Source organism: Vipera ursinii (genome assembly GCF_947247035.1).
Source record: "Vipera ursinii genome assembly, chromosome: 5".
In the NCBI taxonomy this organism is placed as follows: Eukaryota; Metazoa; Chordata; class Lepidosauria; order Squamata; family Viperidae; genus Vipera; species Vipera ursinii.
The window spans coordinates 92,490,294-92,515,869 of record NC_139518.1 but is presented as its reverse complement, the minus strand read 5'-3'; the positions used below and the strand labels follow the sequence as shown (position 1 = coordinate 92,515,869).

At 47.4% G+C, this 25,576-nt stretch overlaps 1 protein-coding gene across 1 annotated transcript in view; it reads right to left on the bottom strand.

Moving 5' to 3' along the window:
• Nucleotides 1-22,925, bottom strand: part of CCDC6 (coiled-coil domain containing 6) — a 37,196-nt gene extending 14,271 nt beyond the window's left edge. The window contains exons 1-3 of the mRNA XM_083364242.1: nucleotides 22,535-22,925; nucleotides 9,531-9,680; nucleotides 3,464-3,592 (exon numbers count right to left, since the gene is read on the bottom strand). Of these exons, the coding sequence (XP_083220368.1) occupies nucleotides 3,464-3,592; nucleotides 9,531-9,680; nucleotides 22,535-22,840 (585 nt within the window). The 5' untranslated portion in view covers nucleotides 22,841-22,925. The remainder of the gene's footprint in view (nucleotides 1-3,463; nucleotides 3,593-9,530; nucleotides 9,681-22,534) is intronic.
• Nucleotides 22,926-25,576: the final 2,651 nt, after the last annotated feature.

Genomic DNA, 25,576 nt, shown 5'->3' with positions numbered 1-25,576 from the left:
GACATCACCCTGTCAACAAAACTGCTTATAGTCAAGGCCATGGTCTTCCCAGTTGCAATGTATGGCTGTGAAAGTTGGAGCATAAGAAAGGCTGAGTGCCAAAGAATTGAGGTCTTTGAACTGTGGTGCTGGAGAAGACTCCTACGAGTCCCTTGGACTGCAAGGCGATCAAACCGGTCAGTCCTAGAGGAGATCCACCCTGACTGCTCTTTGGAAGGCCAGATCCTGTAGCTGAAACTCAAATACTTTGGCCACCTAATGAGAAGGAAGGACTCACTGGAGAAAAGCCTAATGCTGGGAAAGGTTGAGGGCAATAGAAGAAGGGGACGACAGAGAACGAGGTGGCTGGATGGAGTCACTGAAGCAGTAGGCCTGAACTTAAAAGGGACTCCAGAAGATGGTAAAGGACAGGAAGGCCTGGAGGAACGTTGTCCATGGGGTCGCGATGGGTCGTACACAACTTCGCAACTAACAACAACATCATTAGCCCTTTGCCAAACATAATGCCTGATGCTGAATTCAGGGACACAATTACCCTTTCCACAGAGGCCAGCCAGCATAACCAGAGGGAACATTTCTGGTTTAACCAAGAGCCAAGGGCTGTCCAGGAGTGTTCTCTGTGCACACAACTCCCTTTTATCACAAAGACAGAGAAGAGAGCAGATCAGGGCTCTATAACAGACAGATTCTTTTGTTGTTGTTGATGATGAAGAGAAGAATCCAGTCAAAAAAACCTTTCAACAGAACACCATTATTTTAGCAACCGACCGTGGAATCAAATCCAGGAATCAAATGTTAAGAATCCACCAGCAATTTTAATAATGAGTCTATAAAAGGGTCTTAGAATATAAAAGCAAGAGGAATGAGGGAAAACCGTAGCAAAATGATGATCAAATAGTGTAAGTCTCTTGCATGTGACTAAGGGACAAGCGCCCTCCCCGCCTTTGAGATCCTTTTTCTTCTATTGCAAAAGTTCCTTCAGGGCTTAACTGCAAAATCCATTTTTTAATCAGGAAGTTCTTTGGCTGCCTTGCTTATTTTCAGCTTTTGCAACAGAAGGAAAAGGACCTCAAGGGGGCCCTTGCCACTTGTTCAAATGCAAGAGGCTTACAGTATTTTATCATCATTTTGCTACGTTTTTTTCCTCATAAAATGCATAAAATTCAGAAAACAGATGTCACCCTTACTAGATGGACCAGAAAGGGAACATGACCAGAGGAGCTAATGCTACATTACTGTAAAGCTGCACTGACAAAATCTTGTTGGTCTGAAAATACACGTCTCCTGCTATCTTCCTGATAGGCTGATCTGCACATTGGTTTGTGCTTAAATTGTAAGCCGCCCTGAGTCTTCGGAGAAGGGCGGGATATAAATGGGATTAAAATAAAATAAAAAATAAAAATAAGCTTGGGTGTGTCTCTTTTACTCCTCCGGTTATGCAGCTGCAGGCTAGGCACTCTTTTATCTAACTGTTCCCTAGGCAGCACTTCCCCAGCCTTCCTCACATACCATGACAGCAGGGCTTTTCAACCTTTTCACCCACTGTACCACTTTTAGGATATGGCAACATCCGAGCACCACCAGTCGCCTAGCAAGGTGTCAAAAACTTGATGCCCCCCCCCAAAAAAAGGAAAAAAGTGATGAAGTACAGGTAGTCCTCGCTTGGTGACTGTTCGAAGTTGCAATGGGACTGAAAAAAGTGCCCCCCAAGCGACAGCCGAGAAGACACCTGCCTGTCCGCTCGGCGGCGCTGTTCCTCCTATCCAAGGTTTTCATTGTTGGGGACATTTCTGTTGAGGATTGGCAGCGGGGGTGGGGTGGGTGGGGTGTTTGGTTTTTATTCCATTTGCTGGGTGGTTGCAGCAGGTTTTGGTCACTTCACATGACCCTGGGACACTGTGACCATCATACATATGAATCAGTTGCCAAGCATCTGAATGTAAATCACAAGACCCTGGAGATGCTGCAACATTCCAGCTGATCGGCGCTTCTTCTGGGCTCAGTGGAAGCACCAGGATCAGCGCCGAGTTCCAGCTGAAGCCTGGCGCTGATCCTGGTGCGTCCGTTGAGCCCTGCAGCTCCATCTGTCTCTCACTCAGGCTTGTGCGGTGCTGCCACCGTTTCAGCTCATTCCCCTCCCCTGCTACCACTTTTCTAGGATGGTCGAGTACCACCTGCCAGGTGTCAATGTAGCCCAGGTGGTACCCTACCACTGGTTGAAAAGCCCTGCATTACAGCATCCCACAAAATCATTCCAATCAACAATGCAAGATTTGATCTTGAATATAAAGTTATATTTGGCAGCCGGAGATTGCTGCTGGATTGATGGCAGACTCCCTGCTCCTCCTTGCCCTCTGCTCTCTACCCGCCCACCTTTCTTTTATGACAATCATATAGTTGTATTGCCCCTTGTGTTCTTCTTCGTTGTTTATTTTATTGCTTTATTACTTTACTTCTGCGGGCTGATCACGCGCTTTTCGCTTCTTCCTTTTTTACTGTTTTGTGAGCCGCCCAGAGTAGCCTCATGGCTAGGTAGGCGGCAAATAAATTTAACAAAGGAAGAAATATAAAAGGCAAAATAAAGTGGCAGAATCGTCACCGTAGAGGAGGAGGGAAAACACTTTTTAAATTTCAAGTTCATGCCACCAATTAGCATATTTAAGGAGGCACAGGTGTCAAATCTCTCCTCATATTTTACTACTCGAGAGAAGGGAAAGCTATCAGCTCATGCCCTACACTGACAAATTGCTCTGAAGGAGCCCAGCTCCCGTCCCCTCCTTGTCTCTTAATGGGTCGTCAGGGCCTGCCTTTCCTCTGCACTTTTCCCCCAAGCACAATCCTTCTGTCAACCCTGCTAACATCGGATGTTCTTGAAGCAGCTATTTTATATTTCTACTTGTGTATCACTTTTAGAGTTAAAGTTAGATGAGGATGGGAGGGGGAAGGAAGAATATGCATGGGGGATTAGTTAAGATGTAAGAACATAGCAGCAGAGCATTTTCAAGGTTGTATGTAATAAAGAGGCGACAAGAACTGGCGGGTTAAGCTAAGGAGGGAAAACTCGCCTTTCAAACTAATTGGGGAATGTGATTTATGACGGCTAACTAAAGGAGGGAACTGTGCTTTAATATTATCGTGCTCAGGGGAGGGGAATCCAGATTTCGGCTTTAACCAAGTATTGCCGATGTTATGTTGCTCTAATAAAGACTTTCAAGGTAAACAATGCCTCAGAATTCTTTGAAGAGTTCGTCGGTCGGAAGTTTGACACCTTCGCTGAACTTCCCTCCAGATCCAGCACCTTTCCTTCAGCCTTCCCAGCCCGTCTCCTCATAGATGGGGAATCAATCCCCCCAAGAGGAAAGTTTTGTTTTCCCCAAAAGCTGGGCTGCAAGTTGTGCTGGCCACCAAACCGCCCCGCCCCCCCCCCGGTCGCTGCCAATGTTCTCCGGCCTCTGTGACTTACCTGTTCCAGAGTGAGCTGCTTCGAAATGGTGTCATTTTCCAGTTTTTTAATTTTCTTCATCAACTTGTTGACTTGGAACTCTTGCTCCTGCTCCAGGTGCTGCTCCAGCTCTGCCTTCTCATGCTGCAGCTAAGATCAGGAGAGACGTCAAAGCCCAAAGGGTCAGCGTTTTGCAGCAGCGAACCAACATTTGACCTAAATACATGAAATCTGGCCTTGATCAAACCCAGATTGGAAGTGAAGTGCAGTATTAACAATAAACATGAAGGACACATAATGTCTGAAGCGCTTCCACGCAGAAAACGCTTCTGTTTCTTCTGAGGGGGCAACTTCAGTACTGTAAGAAATGTCTACTGTATTTTCTCTCCCCCTCTGGAACAGGGAAGTTTTCTACAAATAGGGACAAAATATAGCGATCTAGAGCAAACTGGATTTCTAGACATTTCATGCAAGGATGAGGCTCAAGGAGGTTTTTAAGAAAAGATTGGGCAGCCACCTGTCTGAAATGGTATAGGGCAGGGGTGTCAAACTGCCGGCCCACGGGCCGGATGCGTCACGCAGAAGCCGCACTCACCCCATAGCCAGCAATGACAAGACTATCCCGATACGTTACACGATGTCACGTGTTCTCGCGAGTTTGACATGTCTGGTATAGAGTCTCCTGCTTGAGCAGAGGATTGGACTAGAAGACCTGCAAGGTCCCTTCTAGCTCTATTCTGGCTGTTAACTTTTTTCTCTGATTTCCATATATTTCTTCTCCTGCATAACAAAGAACACTATTGGGCATCCCTATCTCCTGATCTTCTAGCACTGTGGTGGCGAACCAATGGCACGCGTGCCACAGGTGGCACGCAGAGCCCTCTCTGTGGGCACGTACACCGTCGCCCCACTCCTAGGCCTTCATCTGGGTTTTATAAAACCTTTTCACTTAAAAAACCTCTGCCGCCATGTGCAAAAAAAAAAAGGTTCAATCAATCAATTTCAGCTTCTCGCGGGGAAAAAAAGATCTCGCGAAGTTGCGATTGAATGATTGAACCTTTTAGTCTCACCGAGTCTACTGTCACCACTGCAGCCACACCCATCCAATGGGCCACGCCCACCCAATGGGCCACGCCCACCCAATGGGCCACGCCCACCCGGCACCCGACGATACATAAGTAGGTTTTGGGTTGCAGTTTGGCCACTCAGTCTCTGAAAGGTTCGCCATCACTGTTCTAGCGCAACCCGTCTTAACAGGCTTTCCCCCAGGGTTCATTTTTGTCATGCTCCTAAATCCAGAGGGGAACTCACAGCGGGCTCCTTCCCGAAAGTCTCTGGTGTATTTTTCACACCTAAAATCATCAAGCCTTTCTTTGCTGGTTGCAGAGAAAGCATCCTGAATGTGCCCGAATCCTAGAACCCACTGCTAAGATAAACGTGATTTGTCATGAACCGTGGGGATGAACTTAATATGCAAACCACAGGTGAGGATTGGCTTCTAAGCCTTTACACTGCCCATCTGAATAGGCACACGCTAGATCACCAGGAGGACATATGACCAAAAGAGTAACTTCAGCTGAAACACATGGAGATTCCTGCCTCCACCCGTTTTCTGAAACGTTTGGGCTGCTCTTGCAAGGTGCTGCAGGGTGGGGCCTGCCAGCGGTGCCAAGCAAGCGTTCTGATCCATTATTTTAGGGACTTTGTTTTCTCAAAAGAATATTTTATTACTAATCTTTTTGTTCCTTTTTAAAAAGTTGATGTCACTTTAAAAGCAATCGTTCTGCCCTGGTTCTTTCCAAAAAGAGACATTACAAGACTGGTCTTATTATTATCCAGACTTCCTTGATAAATACTTTTAACTGAGAACTGGCAGAGATCAAACGGGCCCTTCCCGCTTTTCAGAGTTGGCTTCCTCCATGCGTGCAGCCGTCTGAATCATAGACAAGTTCAGACAAAGGCTGAACATTTCTGAGTGAGGATAGCAAATATCGAAGGACCCTTCCAGTCTGCCTTATTGGGTAGGGCTGGAAATCCAGTCGTCCCATTTTCCAAAATTGAAATCAATTCCTCAAATTCTCCGAGAAGGATGCAGAGTAACCGGTAATTCTATAAAACCTAAGCAAAACAACTTTCAAAGTCATAAGCAGCAGCTGGATGCCAGATCAAGCAATAACCTTTCTTAGGAGCCTTCCAACCATGTCATTTAAAACACTGGAGGAGTTGGTGCCAGGTGCAAATCCACCAGGGCTTGCAAGAAATCTGGAGGATGGAAACATCAAATAGATGTCACAACGCAAACAGTGGAGGGTCACAAGGGAAGACCGCCTTATGCCCAGAATACCTCGTGGCTCCAGCTTCATGAATGTTTTATTCTAGAATAATCTCCTTCCTCACCTTTCACCTCTTCTAACAAGCGTCTTCCCTTCCAAGGTGTCTGCCAACAGGGGCTCAAAATAACTTTGCAGAACATTATGGAACCAATGATGCTGCTAAAAGGTAAAGGTTCCCCTGCACATGCGTGCTAGTCGTTTCCGACTCTAGGGGCTGGTGCTCATCTCCGTTTCAAAGCCGAAGAGCCAGCGCTTGTCCGAGGACGTCTCCGTAGTCACGTGGCCGGCATGACTAGACGCCAAAGGCGCACGGAACGCTGTTACCTTCCCACCGTAGTGGTCCCTATTTTTCTACTTGCATTTTTACGTGCTTTCGAACTGCTAGGTTGGCAGAAGCTGGGATGAGTAACAGGCGCTCGCTCTGTTACGCGGCACTCAGGATTCGACCCGCCAAACTGCTGACCTTCTGATTGATAAGCTCAGCATCCTAACCCACTGAGCCACCGCATCCCTTAACGATGCTGCTACTGAAAGCTAAAAGAACAAAGTGGTCTTCTGAGGGCAATATACACCAGGTGCCACACTTATACACAGAGCAACGTAAAGTTTTGACACCTATTTTGGGGGGGTGGGGGTGGAAAGAGAAAAATCCATTGCCTTACTCAATAATTTATTTATATTTATCTAATAAAGTTCTCTCTAATGGTAGGTCTGAAAGCCATGGCAAAGAGTTTTATAGACTCAAGCAACCTTTTCCATTCGTTTCCCATGGACCTCAAAAGAAAGAAATGACAGGGAAAGACCCAGGTGGACAGTCCCCAGAGAGTTGCTAGATGAGCAGACAAGGGCAAATTGAGCTATAATATTTCTCTCCTCTAACATATAAACCTTTGGAAATATTGTGCCTTAAGAAATAAACAGTCTCTCAGATTTGATAGCTGGCTAACATTTTTCTAAAACGCAGTCCAAATGTTACAAAGAGCATGCACGCTTCTGACTTTTCTGAAGCTCTTCAGCAAAACCAGGAGAACCCCAAAACACAGATTCTCACTTTCAGCCACAAGATCTGCACCTTAAATCTCAAAAGAAATCTTGGCTACCGTAACTGCTCAAACGATAAAAAAAAATTATCAGATCTCCAAGTACCAGAAGTACTTTTTGAATGATTCAGGAAGAACAAAAGAGTTTTTGAAAAACACAGTAACTAATTTTACTTTCCTGGGCTCCAAGATCACTGCAGATGGGGACTGTAGCCAAGAAATTAAAAGACGCTTGCTCCTGGGGAGGAAAGCCATGGCAAATCTAGACAGCACACTAAAAAGCAGAGACATCACCCTGTCAACAAAAGTGCGTATAGTCAAGGCTATGGTCTTCCCAGTTACAATGTATGGCAGTGAAAGTTGGACCATAAGAAAGGCTGAGCGCCAAAGAATTGAGGCCTTTGAACTCTGGTGCTGGAGAAGACTCCTGCGAGTCCCTTGGACTGCAAGGCGATCAAACCGGTCAGTCCTAGAGGAGATCAACCCTGACTGCTCTTTAGAAGGCCAGATCCTGAAGTTGAAACTCAAATCCTTTGGCCACCTAATGAGAAGGAAGGACTCACTGGAGAAGAGCCGAATGCTGGGAAAGATTGAGGGCAATAGAAGAAGGGGACGACAGAGAATGAGGTGGCTGGATGGAGTCACTAAAGCAGTAGGCATGAGCTTAAATGGACTCCAGAAGATGGTAGAGGACAGGAAGGCCTGGAGGAACGTTGTCCATGGGGTCGCGATGGGTCGGACACGACTTCGCAACTAATAACAACAATTTTATGCATTTAATAAACAAAGCCTGGGGGCAGTTGCAACAATATCAATCCAATTGAAAACAAAACCTCAAATCTAATACCCTAACAAAAAAAAAAAAGAAAAGAAAACATTTCTACCTCTAGGTTGGCTGAAACCCAAACATGGCTAATTTGCAGAGTGAGAAATAAGCCAATTAAAATAAGAGTAAGAGATTAGAGGGCAGTTAAAAAAAATCCCCAGAGATGAACAGCTGATGCAACACTGTCTCCTGCAGGATCTTCAAAGAGAATCCAGGGCTCTCTAGGAGCCCAGCTCATCCTCCACAGAAAAACCCAGAATCCACTAGTTTTGCTCTCTGCAATTGCGCCTCTTTGTGATGAATCAAGGTAGGTGTGTCTGGCAACAACAGGTTCCAGGTCCATCTCCTCGCTTCCTGTCATACCTGAGCAAACGTGGTGCGTGGACACAGAAAGGGGGTCCCCAGGGAAGCCGCAGAGGGGTTCAAACATGCCTACGAAGCAGCAAAGCCCAGCAACTTTTTCAATTTGGTTGATACTAAGGAATGTTCCTAGGGACGCTGAGCTTGTCAATCAGAAGGTCAGCAGTTTGGCGGGTCGAATCCCGAGTGCCACGTAACAGAGTGAGCGCCTGTTACTCGTCCCAGCTTCTGCTAACCTAGCAGTTCGAAAGCACGTAAAAATGCAAGAAGAAAAATAGGGACCACTCCGGTGGGAAGGTAACAGTGTTCCGTGCGCCTTTGGCGTCTAGTCATGCCGGCCACATGACCACGGAGACGTCCTCGGACAAGCGCTGGCTCTTCAGCTTTGAAACGGAGATGAGCACCGGCCCCTAGAGTCGGAAACGACTAGCACGCATGTGCGGGGGAACCTTTACCTTTGGAATGTTCCCCAAGTTGAAGGTACAGGTGAAGTCTGCTTTTAAAAATTATAAAAGGCCTTGACCCAAGAGTGGGAGTGGGAGGAGGAGGAGGAGGAGCAGCTGTTGTACTTTGCCTTTTCAGGTTCTGGATAGTATCATCTGAAGCTTCCTACTTGGATATACAACATTGTTTAAATGGAGGGCATTCCTAGTGGGAAACTGGACGCAAAAAATATAAATTGGACTGTCAAAGAGACCAAGGAGGAAATATAAACACCGTAGCTGTTCCCCCTTGGCAGCCTTGGAAGTCAAAACATACCACACAGACACAAAGAGATACATATTCTGCAGTTTTCAAACTGTGAAGGGACATACAAAGAGTTGATCCAAGGCAAATTCTAAGGCAAATTAAACACATCCCCCCTTTGGGCAGAATCTGTTCAATCCATGCACTGAATCAGAGTCACTTGGTCACTTTTTTTTCAAACTTGGCCCTTTTTAAGTTTCCCAGATTTTTCCCAGCCCTAACCTAACCCTGGGAGGGAAATTCTGGGTCTTGAAGTCCATCTCACAGGTACCCAACCCTGCACAGGAGCACCAACGCCACAGAGTTGAGCTCACTTGTCCCACTGAATGCGATCCTGGGTAATTCACACACCACAAATCAGATATTAATAATTTTAGTACATGATTTTGAAAAAAAAGCCTTTATCGTTTTGTTTTGTTTTTTGGAAGTGGACCTTTAAAGCGGGGTGGCTTGGCTTTCCCTGGCCTCTGATTTCTTTTTTTTTTAAAAAAAATGGAAGAATTTTTCTTTTCTTTCTCAACTATCTTCTTTCCCTTGGTTAGTTCACTCCTGTTTGGAATATTTAGCGGCCGATAACGGCAGTTAAGACATTTTCTTCCTTGACATAATCCTTTTTGATATTTCATTCTAATTATCTGTTGCCTAAGGGTCTGAAACGATGATTCCAGTGATAACAAATGCATTCCCTGTCTAACAACCGCCTGAGCGGTTCTTGTTTTGGGAAGTGTGTGTGTGTGTGTGTGTGTGTGGGCGGGGGGGGGGGGGAATAGAGGAAGACATACCTGCATCAGCTTCCTTGAGAGTTCATTCGTGAGAAATTCCTCCTCCTTTTCATAATTCACAGCCAACGTCTCCTTCTCCTTCTGCAAAGCTTGGATCTTCTTAAACAGGGTATTGCTGATAAATTCTTCTTCTTGCTCTGCTCGGGCTTGCTGGAAGAGAAACACAATCTCAGAGCCAGGTGGCTGGTCTGGAAGCAATCTGTCAGCTTCCTCCGCCTAAGCTCAGCTGCCATTCAGCTCAACAAGGCTGGGGAAGAGCCAGGAGGTCTGCCAAGAAAACCCAAGCCTGATCTCTTTGCCGCTGCCAGCATGGACACCGTCCTGTTCACGGAGGGTCTAGGCCCAAGGGTAGGCCACCTTGGCTCTTTGATGACTCGTGGACTTCGACTCCCAGAATTCCTGAGCCAGCCATGCTGAGGGGAAAGGGAGAGGTTTCCAAGCTGAGCCATGTTGGCTCAGGAATTCTGGGAGTTGAAGTCCACGAGTCATGAAGGGGCCATCGTTCCCCCATGCTGGCTCAGGAATTCTGGGAGTTGAAGTCCACGAGTCATGAATGGGGACACATTTCCCCCATGCTGGCTCAGGAATTCTGGGAGTTGAAGTCCACCAGTCATAAAAGAGCCAAGGTGGCTTACTCCTGGCCTAGGCCGCTGCTCTAAGCTGCCACGCAGGAAAGGCAAGGACCCCGGCGCCATAAATGCTCTCTTGCAGTTAAGAGGGCTTGGCTCCAGGAATGAAGCCACACCGACCACAAACCAGGATGGATGTGAGTGAAAAAGATCTGGGGTGTGTGGTGGGGGTGTTGTTTTCTGTAATACTCTGACACAGACAGCACCTTTTCCAGCTTCAAGGAGTTTGTGGGCAGAGATTTGTTCCTGCCACTGCACTGAGCTTCCTGGGACAGACTGCAAACACTTTTAACCATCACTGATGCAGACTCTCCTATTCCTCAACTGCAGACCAGAGCAGTCGCAGAGCCAGTCATTTGGAATGAAGTCCAGTCTTCATGCCCAATTGCCCACCGAGCTTGGCTCTAGTGTAAACCAAGGTTATTTATTTTATTTATTTTATTGAGATTTCTATACCGCCCTTCTCCCTAAGGGACTCAGGGCGGTTCACAGGGCATATATAAATAACAGTACAAAAATTAAAAGAAAATTAAACCAGTGCCCAATTAAAATACAAGAATGATAAAATAATAAAAACCTATAAAAAACCCATATACCCCTATCAGGCCAGACCCGCTAATTCAAATAAATGGGTCTTCAACCCGCGACGCAAGGATCGAAGGTCCGATGCCGTCCGGAGCTCAACCGGCAGTTGGTTCCATAATGCCGGAGCACCCACAGAGAAGGCCCTCCCCCTGGGGGCCACCAGTCGACATTCCTTGACCGGAGGCACCCTGAGGAGGCCCTCTCTGTGGGCACGCACAGGGCGGAGGGGAGTTGACGCCGGCAGCAGGTGGTCCTCGAGGTATCGCGGACCCATGCCACGTAGGGACTTAAAGATCATAACCAAGACCTTGAACCTTACCCGGAAGACAACTGGTAACCAATGCAGCTCGCGGAGCAAAGGTGTATGCGCCGCTGGAGTGGGGTGGGGTGGGAGGTGAAGAGGAAGAAAGAGAGGACCTATTCTTGGCGAACAAGAAGCCGTCAGCCCATCCTGGGCAGGGTGAAAACACAGGGCAACCCAACAGACTCCTTTTCTCTTCCCAAAGCTTCCTATACTTCTTCTACTCCAGGGCTTTTCAACCAGTGGTACGGGTACCACCTGTGGTACATTGGCACCATCCTAGAAAAGTGGTAGCGAGGGAGGGGAATGAGCTGAACCGTTGGCAGCACCGCACAAACCTGAGCGAGAGATGGCTGGAGCTGCAGGGCTGTCAGGGCTCAGTGGAAGCGCCAGGATCAGCACCAGGATCCAGCTGGAGCTCAGCGCTGGTCCTGGCGCTTCTGAGCCCAGAAGAAGCGCCGATCAGCTGGAATGTTGCTGCATCTCCAGGGTCTTGTGATTTTCATTTAGGTGCTTGGCAACTGATTCATATTTATGACGGTCACAGTGTCCCAGGGTCATGTGAAGAGACCAAAACCTGCTGCAACCACCCAGCAGACAGTGGGGGGGGGAATACCCTACCCCCACTGCCAATCCTCAACAGAAATGCTCACAACAATGAAAACCTCGGACAGGAGGAAGAGCGCCGCCGGGCAGGCAGGTAGGTGTCTTGCTCGGCTGTGGCTTTGGGGGGGCACTTTTTTCAGTGCCATTGTAACTTTGAACAGTCACTAGGCGAACTGTTGTAAGTCGAGGAACACCTGAACTTCATCACTTTTTTCCTTTTTGGGGGGGGTCATCAAGTTTTTGACACCTTGCTAGGCGACTGGTGGTACTCGGATGTTGCCATATCCTAAAAGTGGTACAATGGGTGAAAAAGTTGAAAAGCCCTGTTCTACTCTTCCTTATAAGGCCCCACAGTCCAGAGAACAAAGTTAAAAGCAAACTTCAAAGCGTGAACAAACCAGGAACCAGGAACGATGGGAGCCAAGCTGTGGCTTCCATGCAAGCTGCTCCACCTGTACCCAGCGGGGTTTACGTCTTTCTTGGTCTGGAGCAAATCTTATTGGTGCAACAGTTCAAGCTGCCAATCTGGTTTGCCAGCCTGGTTTTGCCAGGAAGTTGCAAAACTGATGGAACAAGGCCCATCTGAGCACAAGGGTCACTTAACTCAGCTTAAAACAGTTTACAGCCAGAGCAACCCGACTGGCTAGTAAATGAAATGTCGAACAAAGTGTGAGAACTCTGCCCTTTCCTGGGATCTCACGAAATGCCCGCAAACATCTCTGTGTGATGCCAACAGCCGGGAAAGAGATCTGTGCCCTACAGCCTTGCCGTCAACTTGAGAAGGAAGAGCAGGTGAAAGATTAGGACCAAGGGAAGGAAGCCGTGTTGGCAGGATTGGATTTAACTGCCGTTACAATTAAACTGATTACCCCCCACAAATTAACAATTGAAGCATATTCAAAAGCACAAACCGCACGAGGTATAGAACAGCTCTGGGTATGTGTGTGTACCTGAAAAGGTGTGTGTGTGGGGGGAAGATGCATGATGGGAAAGGACCGATGATGGATGGATGGACAGACACACAAAGGTGCAAGAGAAACTAGTGTGTGGAAAAACCTTTAGAGAGCTCTGAAAAAGTTGGTTCCTCTGCTGAACCACTGTGACCCCACTGAGCCAGGAAATAGCTGACAGGGGCCAGACCACAGTTATAATACTGTCAGGTTTTTATTTAATCTTCTCTTTGGAGTTCATATCCAGGATCTCCAAATCTGGAGTACTCTGGTCTGGAAGATTTAGTTTTAGAAAACTAGGAGAACAGCTGGATTTGTGTGTGTGTGTGTGTGTGTGTGTGTGTGTAGGGGGGGAAATAGGACACTGTGAACCCTCTGCTGGAAGCAGCATCTGATTCATACAAAATCAACATTTCTCTTAAGCTTTGTAAGACACGTACAATTCATGTTATGATTTGCTGTCAACTGCAGAAAAGGTCATCTTCTGTGAACCGTGACTTTAAAATCCTAGACTAGCACTATATGCAGCCGTACAGAGAACAGAACTCAGCATTTGATTGCCATTACGCATCTGCCATCTTTTACTCCTTCTTGTGGCTGCAGAAGTTGGGGGAGGGGAAGGGAACAATTAATCATCCATGCCGGAAAAAACACACCTCAGGAGAAGCAGTGCTGGAAGGCTATCAGGGCTGCAAGGAGGAGGCACCCGACAACAAACCCAGTGCACGCGAGTCTAACGATCGGCCACCTGCGACTCCGCAGCCCGCCACAATCTCCTTTAACGGTTGCTCTTGCAAATGTTCACCCCGTTTCACACGTTTTCACAGAAGCTGTGTGGGTTTCGTCACAGACAGGCATTTTATTGCAGAGGTTGAAGGATCCTAAGCCAGCCTGCTTCACCCAGATGGGGCAGCAGGAGCGTTCGGGAAGTAGAAGTCCCGCATTCAGTTCATGCAATCGTAGGAGACCCAATGGTTCTGAAATTCTGGAAGAGGCTCGGGAGCCTCGGGTTTTTCCATCAGTGGCCCGTGGCACCCAGGAAGCCTTAGTTTTAAGAGAGCCACCTCTACTGAGTAACAAAATGCAAGGACTTAGGAATGCTGGCCGACTGGGAGAGGGTTGAGGTTCATAGTGTGAGGCCCAGCGGTGAATCCTGCAAGAGAAGAAAGGCTGGTGGGAAGACACGGTGGCATCAAGGGAATTGAGGGGAGGTTCCGCGCCCTCTCCCAAAACCAGGCAAAGAAATTCCGAGGCGGATGATTCTGGGCGGGAGGTGGAGAAACTTGAAGTCCAGGACCAAAGAACAAGGCCTCGAAGGATGTTTGCCACAAATATCTTCTTTCCAAAAAAAAAAAAAAAAAAAACACAGTTCCAGACCTCAAAGACACAGAAGAAACCGGACAGTCTAGCTCAGTGAGTCTAGCAATGGGGGAGATGGAAAGGTGGCACAGAAAAAAGACTCTGGATTGCCAGAGGGGATTTGATCCCACTCCTTCTTGCCTTCTTAGTAGTAAGTAAGGCAACCTTTGATCCAGCTATTTCTCCAGGGCAAAAAAAAAAAAAGGCGGGAATTTCCCCTCTAAAGACGGACAGCTCAGGCCCTCTCAGGAGCCGCGGAGAGCCTCATCCCCAGGCAACTCCTTGCCGGCAGGTCTAGAGGAAGCTGGAAGGGCTCCACGGGCATCGCTGGAAGGGCTTTTCCCACGTGGGCCGAGGCCCTGAACGCAGTTCACTTAATGAGCCCTGGCAAGGGCAAACTCTTCAGAAGGGGGGGGGAAATCAGGCTGTGAAATGGGAGGACGTAAAGCTGAGGCGAAAAGGCTTACAAAGAAGCACAAGAAGGATTTGCCAAAACTTTTCAAGCATGGAAGCCAACAGGACTAAAATGAAGGAAAAAGAAAGGAAAAAAAAAGAAGGAATATTCTAGAGCCATGGTGGCGAACCTATGGCAGGGGTGCCACAGGTGCCACGCAGAGCCCTCTCTGTGGGCATGTGCGCCGTCGCCCCCGTCCTAGGCCTTCAGCTGGGTTTTATAAAACCTTTTCGCTTTAGGCCTCCACCGCCGTGTGCAAAAAAAAAAGGTTCAATCAATAATTTCAACTTCTCACGGGAAAAACAAAGTTCTCGCAAAGTTGGAATTGATTGATTGAACTTTTTAGTCCCACCCAGTCTGCCGTTACCACGGCGGCCAAGCCCACCCAAAGGGCCACACCCACCCGGCATCCGATGATACGTAAGTGGGTTTTGGGTTGCAGTTTGGGCACTCGGTCTCGAAAAGGTTCGCCATCACTATTCTAGAGGAACACGACTGAGACGTCAATGCGCTATGACTGAGTGGCTGCCCCCCAAGCCGAGCCCCCGAGGAGGAATCTCCTCTCTCCAAAAGCCAGGCAACCTCCGGATGATTCTGAACAAGATCTGGGATCCTGATAGCCTCCCCACGCACACACAAAGATCCTCTGACTCCCCCTGGAAAGACTCCTCTGCCTAGGAAAGGTTCGAATATATTGCACAGCTTAGGCTGGGCGCATGGGTTTCAAAGAAGAAAGAAAGAAAGAAAGAAAGAAAGAAAGAAAGAAAGAAAGAAAGAAAGAAAGAAAGAAAGAAAGAAAGAAAGAAAGAAAGAAAGAAAGAAAGAAAGAAAGAAAGAAAGAAAGAAAGAAAGAAAGAAAAGCCTGAAGCTGTAATACTTGTTTTCGTACTGAGAAGGCGTAATAAGATTATTTTGTGTTTACAAAGCTGGAATGAGCCTCCAGAGGCTTAAACTTTCATTGGTCTTGGAGTTCCATCAGGCATTTCGTGAGAGCTCCACAGGGAAATTCAACCTTCGCACTCGTTTTTCTCTCTGAGAGACTGACACAGTCACACAGGCAGGGACTCGAGAGGGTAAAATGGGCTAAGGAGTTGTTGGCTTCGGTGAGGTCCTCCCAAGTTCCTCCAGAAAAAGCATGATGGTGGCCGTTCCAATACACCCACTAGATTTGGTGTGGGAAGACAGGGCATCAAGGAAACTGGGGTGGGGAGGGGGGGTGGGGGGGGAGACACTTCCCCCAAACTACGCAGAGAAATTTCAGCTTAATGATCCTGAGAAGGGTATGGGGCATGGAAAGAGAGAACAAAAGAAATGGAATCAAAATGACTTGCTGGCTGGCAACCCCTTGGTCTCCGTCTTAATTTCCTCATTTCTTTAAACGCCTAGAATTGGAAGTTAATTATGACTACAGACGCCAAGATTAACCTCAGGATATGTTCATGATATTAGAATTACAGATGAGCCTTCCAACTGTTCTTCCCATCACAGATGTTAAAAGGAAGATTTGCATCTTTATTGCGCCAAGATTCTGTTACTTGAATTCCAAATTCTGTTTTGAAAATGTACATACAGCCCCACTAAAGGGTACCTACCTCACAGAGTATCCTTCCTCTAATTTGCAACAGATTAGGGTTTTCAAATCTTTCTGACCCGTAGGGAAACCAAGCTCTAGCATTAGGCTATTAATTAACCACATTGCTCCCAGCAAGAACGTTTAGCTGAGGGTTTTGTTTTGTTTTGTGGGCAGAAGAAGCAGCCAGAATCATGAATAGATGTGAAACTTAAGTCAAAAGGATTAAGTGGTCTCAATGACAAATGGATCTGTAATTTCATGCAAATTAAAATATATTCCTGAAATAGAACCAGCACATCTCATTTGACTTTTAGAAAGAAATAAAATATATGAGCCACAGCCTTCACACTTATCACCGCTTAGAGAGAAGACAGAATTCAAAATTCACAAGCAGCCTCTTAGGTTCCCCGGCCTGGAAGAACAGAATTTCTCCTCAAGAGTTTTTCTTTTTTTTTTTTGGAAAGGCCACCTTTTCCTACAAAGTCAGGGGAGCTTTCAAAAAAAGTTAACTTTAGAAAACTATTCTGAGAAGAAATTTTGGGGCAACAGGGTTTAGTTTCCCCAACATGTAATTAAAGGTAAAGGTTCCCCCGCACATGCGTGCTAGTCGTTTCCAACTCTAGGGGCCGGTGCTCATCTCCGTTTCAAAGCCGAAGAGACAGCGTTTGTCCAAGGACATCTCCATGGTCACATGGCCGGCATGACTAGACGCCAAAGGCGCACGGAACGCTGTTACCTTCCCACCGGAGTGGTCCCTATTTGTCTACTTGCATTTTTACGTGCTTTCGAACTGCTAGGTTGGCAGAAGCTGGGACGAGTAACAGGCGCTCACTCTGTTACGCGGCACTCGGGATTCGACCCATGAAACCGCCGACCATCTGATCGACAAGCTCAGCGTCCTAACCCACTGAGCCACCGCGTCCGCTATGTAATTATTTAACTTCAAAGATGGGAGTGGGAAATGACAGTGGTTAGAACACTAAGAGCAGGTTGCAAGGCTGTCCCAACTCTGAATTGCTGTTAAATAGTTATAAGTCAAGGACTAAGTCTACTCTTCCCTCCAGATCTCTACTCTGCTTTTCCTTTGCAGGATAAAGGGGTAGGGAGACCTCAGTTCCCAAAGCAATCTTGGGCTCACCTTGGCAACGGAAGGGACTTACCGGACCTTTGGGGCAGGCAAAAGCCCAATGACAGCAAGGTACACTCCGTGACAGGAGAGCATGCTGATAAATTAAGAAGGCTGTCATTTCACAAGTTGTTTTCTTGCAGTCTCTCACAAGGAAGCAACTGGACAAGCAGAATGTGATGGAAGACACAAGAGCTGATGTCAAAAGGCTGGCCAGGAAGTGTTATTCCTGCCAACTTGAAAAAGCTTACCTGCCACAATATTTAGCATTTCTGACCTATAAACTCACACAGCTCGGTCGTTAAGTGGCTTTTTATAGCGTACAAGGAGGAGGGTCCACACGCATCTCAATGTAACCCCTCCATTCAGCCTGCTGCCGGAAGCCAGATAATTGTGCCACCTTGCTGAATCTGAAGCAATTAGCTCCGATTTCCTCTCCGAAAGGGCTTACTCCAAATAATCTCAGCCTCTGGAGAAAAGCTCCTCTGGCAACCAATCCTCTTAGGTAGAAAGTGATTTGTTTGAGGGCCTCCAACTGAAGGCTGTCCCCATTTTTCTTTCCCTCTTTCAGAAGAAGAAAGGAAGGCAACTGCTGTCAGGATACTGGCTGATCTCAACAGACCGTTCATCCCTCCAGCGATACAGACAATACGCTCTGCTCTATTTTGATTTTAGGATTGAAACAGATCACCTTCATCTGGACCTAATCTTTCCGCCGTTTATTTATTTATTATTATTATTTTTTTAAAAAAAGGTGGAGCTGCAGAAACAGACCAAGGAATTCGAGGATCCAAGAACCTCTCGGAAACTGGAGGACTGGGGGCAGCAAAGAACAGATTCTCTTCTGGAAACAGGTCTGTTGTGTTTGGTGAGCATGTTCTCCAGTTTCCAAATTAGCCCACTGTCCCCCAAAGACTGCACAGCCATCTTATAAACTTTTATTTTTCTAACCTTTCGTAAAGGTGAGTTCAATTCTCTTCATCTTAAAATTCCACAGCAGGTATGCCTGAATTATATAGATCAGACATATCAAACTCGCGACGTCGCATGACGTATCGGAGCTTTTTCCCCCATTGCCGGCAATGGGGTGGGCGCAGTTTCCTTGCAATGTGTCCGGCCTGTGGGCTGGCAGTTTGACACCCCTGATAATAGATAAATCTAAATATACAGATTTGTATTTTTAAAGCATGAACTGAAATTCTGACCCCTGAAAAAAGCGCTGTAACAATAGCAAGAGTCCAAGGCTTATGGGCAGCATCTCCTTCGTATTGTCCCTGTGTCTATAGACTGTTCACCTGGTTCAGGGGTAGGCAACCTTGGCTCTTTTATGACTCATGGACTTCAACTCCCAGAATTCCTGACAGTCCATGAATCATAAAAAAGCCAAGGTTGCCTAGCCCTGACCTGGTTCCAATGATTCTACCAACACCCCTCCATGTTTCACGTTACTGTTTCTCACTGGATTCTTCAAAATCTAAACAGGTTTTATACCCAAGATGTAAAATATTTTAAATACCAGTCATTTTCCAAAGGTGTTCAGCAATGTGAAAGGAGGATAATAACAAGCTGCTAAGTAGAGAAATGCTGTACCGTGTCCATAGGTTTCATCATCTTTTCATCGTGTCTGACAATTCATCTATGCTCCCGCAATTCTGAACATGAAGTTCTGACCATGTAAGATGACATCACCAAGAGATGATTTCAGGGGGAAAGCACAATGCAAGCATGTGTGAGTGTGTGCACCCACAATGCTCCTTTTTAAGCATCTTCTCAAAATTCTTTTATCTTCATTTCCATGGATTTCGCTCATTATCTTTTTTCTGATTTTCCCTTGTCACAGGGATTGTGAGCTCCTTGAGAATTGCTGGGTATGTTGATTATACAGCAAGGGTGTTAGTTGAGAAAGTACTCAAAGTGAATTCTGGAGGAAAAACAACATTTGATTAAAGGTAAAGGTTCCCCCGCACGTGCGTGCTAGTCGTTTCTGACTCTAGGGGCCGGTGCTCATCTCCGTTTCAAAGCCGAAGAGCCAGAGCTTGTCAGAGGACGTCTCTGTGGTCATGTGGCCGGCATGACTAGACGCCAAAGGCGCACGGAACGCTGCTACCTTCCCACCAGAGTGGTCCCTATTTTTCTACTTGCATTTTTACATGCTTTCGAACTGCTAGGTTGGCAGAAGCTGGGACGAGTAACAGGAGCTCACTCTGTTACGCGGCACTCGGGATTCGACCTGCCAAACTGCCGACCTTCTGATCGACAAGCTCAGCGTCCTAACCCACTGGGCCACTGCGTCCCTAACATTTTATTACATTGTCCCATGTTCTTTCTTTCGTTTCCTTCTACAGACCTCAGTCTGAGGTGTAGAAGATAAATTGGGGTGATTGTTATGGTTGCCATGACAGTTTCTTTTTAAATTATTAAAGGGAGAACAGGGCCTTCTTCTTAGCAATCCAGAAGACTGGTGTAATGCTACTCTTCATTTTATATTCCTACAGATTATCCTTCAAAATTTAATTGATGATGATTACTTTGAGATTCAAAGTTTATTTTTAGCGATGGTGTTAACAGTCAAATGTTTTAAATGACTAAGCTGTCAATTTTTAAACTAAAAACGATGGCAAGGACCAACATCTTTCACACAACAATCCTTCAAACCATTATCGTGTATTTTTTGTGCTTTGCTTCTTCTGATGCTGAACACTGCTTAACACTCATGACTCATGAGTGTGAAGGGAAATCTTTGAATGTTTAAGGCTGGATGGCAGGATGATCAGGCCCACATCTTGCAACACATAGTTCGTCAACAAACGAAGCAAACAAACATGCAAATTATAGTTCTGTAATATTAGAATGACCCTTATGAACTTACACTGCAGACAAATGGCTATTAATTTTTCAGCATTTCACTATGCACGATCTATATAACATCATGAAAAAAATCACTTAAATTATCCGTCCCATAAAAGGAAGCAGTAATTTGAAGAGAAATACCATAATGTGCATGGTGTCTGTAAGAATTTATTTGTGCTGACCTACAGAGAACTATATTCTTAAGTGAACAATTCCATCATGACAAAGAAAGGAGTTACATCATTTTTAATGTGTAAATTTTAATTAGCTGGCATTCTAACTGTTCTAAATTTGCAGAGATTAACAATATAATTATTTTTATGGCTTGAATTCTGCTGTATTATAAATTGATTTGAGTGGGATAACTTTGAAAATCTGATAGTTCATACTAACGTAATAAAGAAAACAATGGAATTCTTAACTTTCTGTTGTATGCTTGGTATGCCTCATTGGGATCCCTAAGTAAATACAAATTATTAGTAGAGATTTATGAACTAGAAGACCTTCTCCTAGTCTAATTCAGCATTTTTTACAAGGCTTTTCAGTGCAACTCATTTGCATGTAATTGTCCATTCACAAGATTAGAACTCTTTTTAATGTCAAGGTGAAAGTGCCCATCAGAGTACTTCTGATTAGAAATGCCATATTACATTAATTTCTGAAGAGGAGCTGGCAATTCTCCCAAAAGCCTGAAGGAAACCTCAATAACTCTGAGCTTGATGCGGCTACTATAACTCAGTAGATAGATCAAATGCTTAATAGTTTGGACCAATCTTCAGCAGCCATAACCGCTCAAACATTAGGACCATGAACGAAAACATCCAATGAGATCCTTCCAACATGTCCATTTCTAACACCAGAACACTTTTAAAAGGGGGAGGGGAATTCCACATGCAACTCAACACTCAAATCAACTCATCTTACAGCTTGGTTTTTCTCAGCCTTTTTTGAGAGCAGCAAATGATACTGCAGTTGTATCTCTCTCTCTCTCTCTTTGGAAAAATCAAAAGTCAAAGTGATTTTGCAGGTCACTGCAGCATTTCAAGCAGTAAGAGAAAACAGACCCAAGTTAGTTGCCAGCAGGCAAGTGATAAGTGTGCACCTCGGTTTCTTGTCGGTTACATCTGGAGACCTACCTCACCAAGGCATGCATTTCTGCTCTAACGGGAGAGGTTTTAAAAATTATTATTCCTAACTATTTGGAAGGAGGAGCCCTTATCCACGGATCTACCATTCAAGAAGTATAAGGTTGTCTTTTAGTTCATCCGGCCCAGCCTTTGCTTATTTAAAATATATATATATTCCTAGTTGTCTCCCAAGGTGACTTCCCCACTAGGCCATGTCCAACACAAACCACACCCACACACACACACACACACACTCATCCAGAAGCCAGGGCATGAAAAGAACACACACACACACACACACCATCCAGAAGCCAGGGCATGAAAAGAACACACACACACACACACACACACACATCATCCAGAAGCCAGGGCATGAAAAGAACACACACACACACACACACACACATCATCCAGAAGCCAGGGCATGAAAAGAACACACACACATACAAACACATCATCCAGAAGCCAGGGCATGAAAAGAACACACACACACACACACACACACACACACACACGCACGCGCGCACACACACACACATCATCCAGAAGCCAGGGCATGAAAAGAACACACACACACAGACACACAGACACACAGACACACACACACACAAACACATCATCCAGAAGCCAGGGCATGAAAAGAACACACACACACCATCCAGAAACCAGGGCATGAAAAGAACACACACACACACACACACACACACCATCCAGAAGCCAGGGCATGAAAAGAACACACACACAAACACAAACACATCATCCCGAAGCCAGGGCATGAAAAGAACACACACACACACATACCCTCCGCACACATCATCCAGAAGCCAGGGCGATGAAAAGATCTGGGCTTAAGCGGAACCAAAACCCACCAACACCCCGCAGCCCTGCGTGTCGGGGAGCCCAGAAGAACAGAAGCCAGCCACCCATCCCGAGCAAGCCGGACTCGCTGGCTCGCTCCCGGGCGGGGTGGGTGGGACCATCTTGCTGGGAAGAAGCCAGGCTGGGTGGGGGAGAAACGGGGCCAGGAGTCAAGAAGGGCGGAGGGGGTGTTGGGCAGCTGCACCCCCTGAGTCCCTAGGGAGAAGGGCGGTATAGAAATCCAATAAATGAAATGAAATGAATCCTGGCTGCTGCTGCTGCTGCTGCTGCTGCCTTGGCCCAGGCTGCCTCCGGCCCTGAGCCGGGAGCCGGAGCCGCCCGAGGGACGGGGGCGTTTGGAGCAGGCGGGCCGAGGCTCCCGGTGCCCGGGCTGAGCGGGGCCAGCCTCTGGGAGGGCAGGGGGCGGCTCTCCGCTCGGGGCAGGGCCGCCTTTTCCGGGGGCTCCCCGAGGAGGGGGCAGAAGCCGCCACCCTCCCCCGGAGCGGCTCGGCCTGCGGGGCTGCGTCTGCCTGCGGGGCTGCGGGGCTGCGGGAGGGAGGGAGGCCGGGCCGGGCGGGGCACTCACGATGGTGACGCTGGCCTTGCGCAGGTCGCGGTTCTCCTCCTGCAGCGCTTTGCACTTGAGCTTGTAGGTCTCCAGCTCGATCTTCAGCACCTTGTTCTCCTGCTGCAGCGAGGCCAGCCGGTTGGTCAGCTCCTCCAGCCGGAACGGAGAGATCACGATGCCGCCCGCCTTCCCGCCGCCGCTGCCGCCCCCGGGGCCCGACGACGACGACGACGACGCGCTCCCGCCGGGCCCGGACGACGACGCCCCGGGAGCCCCGCCGCCGCCGCCGCCGTCCGTGTCGCTCTCGCTGGCGCTGTCGGCCATGCCGGCCCAGGCAGGCAAGGAGGCCAGGCCGAGCCAAGCGCCCTCCGCGCCGCCGCCGCTCTCGGCGCCGCCGCTGCTCGCTGCTGCTGCTGCCGCCGCTGCGCAGCCCCGCCCCGCCGCGCCGCCTTCCGCCACGCGCGCCCTCGCCCGCCCGCCCGCCAAGAGGAGCGCCTCCGACGACGCCCGCCGCGCCCACAGCGGCCCCTTCGGCGCCCTCCGGCACTGCACCCTCCTTGGCAGCCTCAAAGCCTGCAGGGCTCTTCAAACTTGGCCCTTTTATGACTTGTGGACTTCAACTCCCAGAATTCCTCAGCCAGCCCTTCGGCGCCCTCCGGCACTCACCCTCCTTGGCAGCCTCAAAGCCTGCAGGGGTCTTCAAACGTGGCCCTTTTATGACGTGGACTTCAACTCCCAGAATTCCTCAGCCAGCCCTTCAGCGCCCTCCGGCACTGCACTCTCCTTGGCAGCCTCAAAGCCTGCAGGGGTCTTCAAACGTGGCCCTTTTATGACTTGTGGACTTCAACTCCCAGAATTCCTCAGCCAGCCCTTCGGCGCCCTCCGGCACTCACCCTCCTTGGCAGCCTCAAAGCCTGCAGGGGTCTTCAAACGTGGCCCTTTTATGACGTGGACTTCAACTCCCAGAATTCCTCAGCCAGCCCTTCAGCGCCCTCCGGCACTGCACTCTCCTTGGCAGCCACAAAGCCTGCAGGGGTCTTCAAACTTGGCCCTTTTATGACTTGTGGACTTCAACTCCCAGAATTCCTCAGCCAGCCCTTCGGCGCCCTCCGGCACTGCACTCTCCTTGGCAGCCACAAAGCCTGCAGGGGTCTTCAAACTTGGCCCTTTTATGACTTGTGGACTTCAACTCCCAGAATTCCTCAGCCAGCCCTTCGGCGCCCTCCGGCACTGCACTCTCCTTGGCAGCCTCAAAGCCTGCAGGGGTCTTCAAACTTGGCCTTTTTATGACTTGTGGACTTCAACTCCCAGAATTCCTCAGCCAGCGTATGCTGGCTGAGGAATTCTGGGAGTTGAAGTCGACAAGTCATAAAAGGGCCAAGTTTGAAGACCCTTGCTCAAAGGAGTCCCTTTCTCCGCCCCCCGCCCCCCCCCACTCCCGTCAGACAAGCTGAAGCGCCCCAAAGTCCCTTCGGGGTCTGGCAGCAGAAGGGAGTCTGTGGGGAGGCCTGCTGGATCTGCTGGGCAAGGCAACCTCTTGGGGCTGCAGCTTACCTCGTGGTCCAAACCTCTTTGGTTGTCCCTGATAGTGGGAATTAACTCAAAACCCGAAAGATAGCTTGCCTACTATAGAAGATTGGTCACTTAAGGTGTCAAATTTGGCAGAAATGGCTAAGATTTCTGCTTGTTTGAAGGCTCATTCACAAGAAAGATACATTTCGGTCTGGAGAAGATGGATAGATTATGTTCAGAACAAATATGGGAACAGAAAGTTTCATCTAGCTTATGAATGAATTATAGAATGATATTAATATTAGTATGTTTCTATGGTATTTTTATTAGTTTTTATTATATTTTATTATTATTAGTAGTAGTATTGTTTAAGAATATGGATATTATTTTGTTTTTATGTTATGTTTACTTTTATCTTGTTTGTGTTCATGTTAAAGGGGAGTTAAAGTGCGTTAGGAACTTGGTTACATATATAGTTGGTTAATGTTATTTAGATTTTGATTGTTATTTTTATAACCCTGTATTCAGTTCTGGGAAGTGGGGGAGGGGGAAGGGGTGGTGGTTTGGGGGTGGGTTTGTATTGTAACTTTTATAAAACTTTTTAATAAAAAAAACAAACCCAAATTTCACTGGGGTATTGTTAGTTGCGGAGTCGTGTCCGTCCCATCGCAACCGCATGGACAACGTTCCTCCAGGCCTTCCTGTCCTCTACCATCTTCTGGAGTCCATTTAAGATCACGCCTACTGCTTCAGTGACTCCATCCAGCCACCTCGTTCTCTGTCGTCCCCTTCTTCTCTTGCCCTCAATCTTTCCCAGCATTAGGCTCTTCTCCAGTGAGTCCTTCCTTCTCATTAGGTGGCCAAAGGATTTGAGTTTCAACTTCAGGATCTAACTGTGTTATAACCTTCCTCAAATTGATGCTGTAACCCGGAGACCGTAAAATGCATGGGTCCTATGAACTGGAAAGAGAGCTTATTGAACAAGCTGCAGATCTGTGGGAGTGTAGAACAGTGTCTATCCATCTTCTCCACTAGGATGTCATGCTTAAATACATCCTTGACAAATTCACCCTCGCTTCTGAGAGCACCTGTATCCTAAAGTGCTCACAGATAGGGTGTCTACTCCTTCCCATTTTTGAATACTGAGACTACCTTTGTTCTTCTCTACTGGCACCTCAGAATTTTTCTAAGATTATAATCTGCCTGAGAGAAATTTCAGATCACGGGAACCTAATTTGTTTAGGGTAGCAAGGTGGCTTCTTACGATACCTCCTTTATTCCCCAGAAGTTGGGTTCCCTTCTCTTCGTCAGACATCTCAGCCATGGCTCTCTCCCTCTTCTGATAGAAGGAAGACATGAAATAGGTCTTCCCCATCTAACTTCCTGTGGACGAGGCCCTCTTCCTCCCAGGCTTTCCTCATCCCAGCTCATCTTTAAGTTTCCTTACGGGTTCAGATTATGGGTATGGCCTTTTCATCTCCCTTTTGCTTTTCAGCTTGCCCATGAGGTCTATGTTCATCTCTTAAGCTTTCCTCGTTTCATTACACT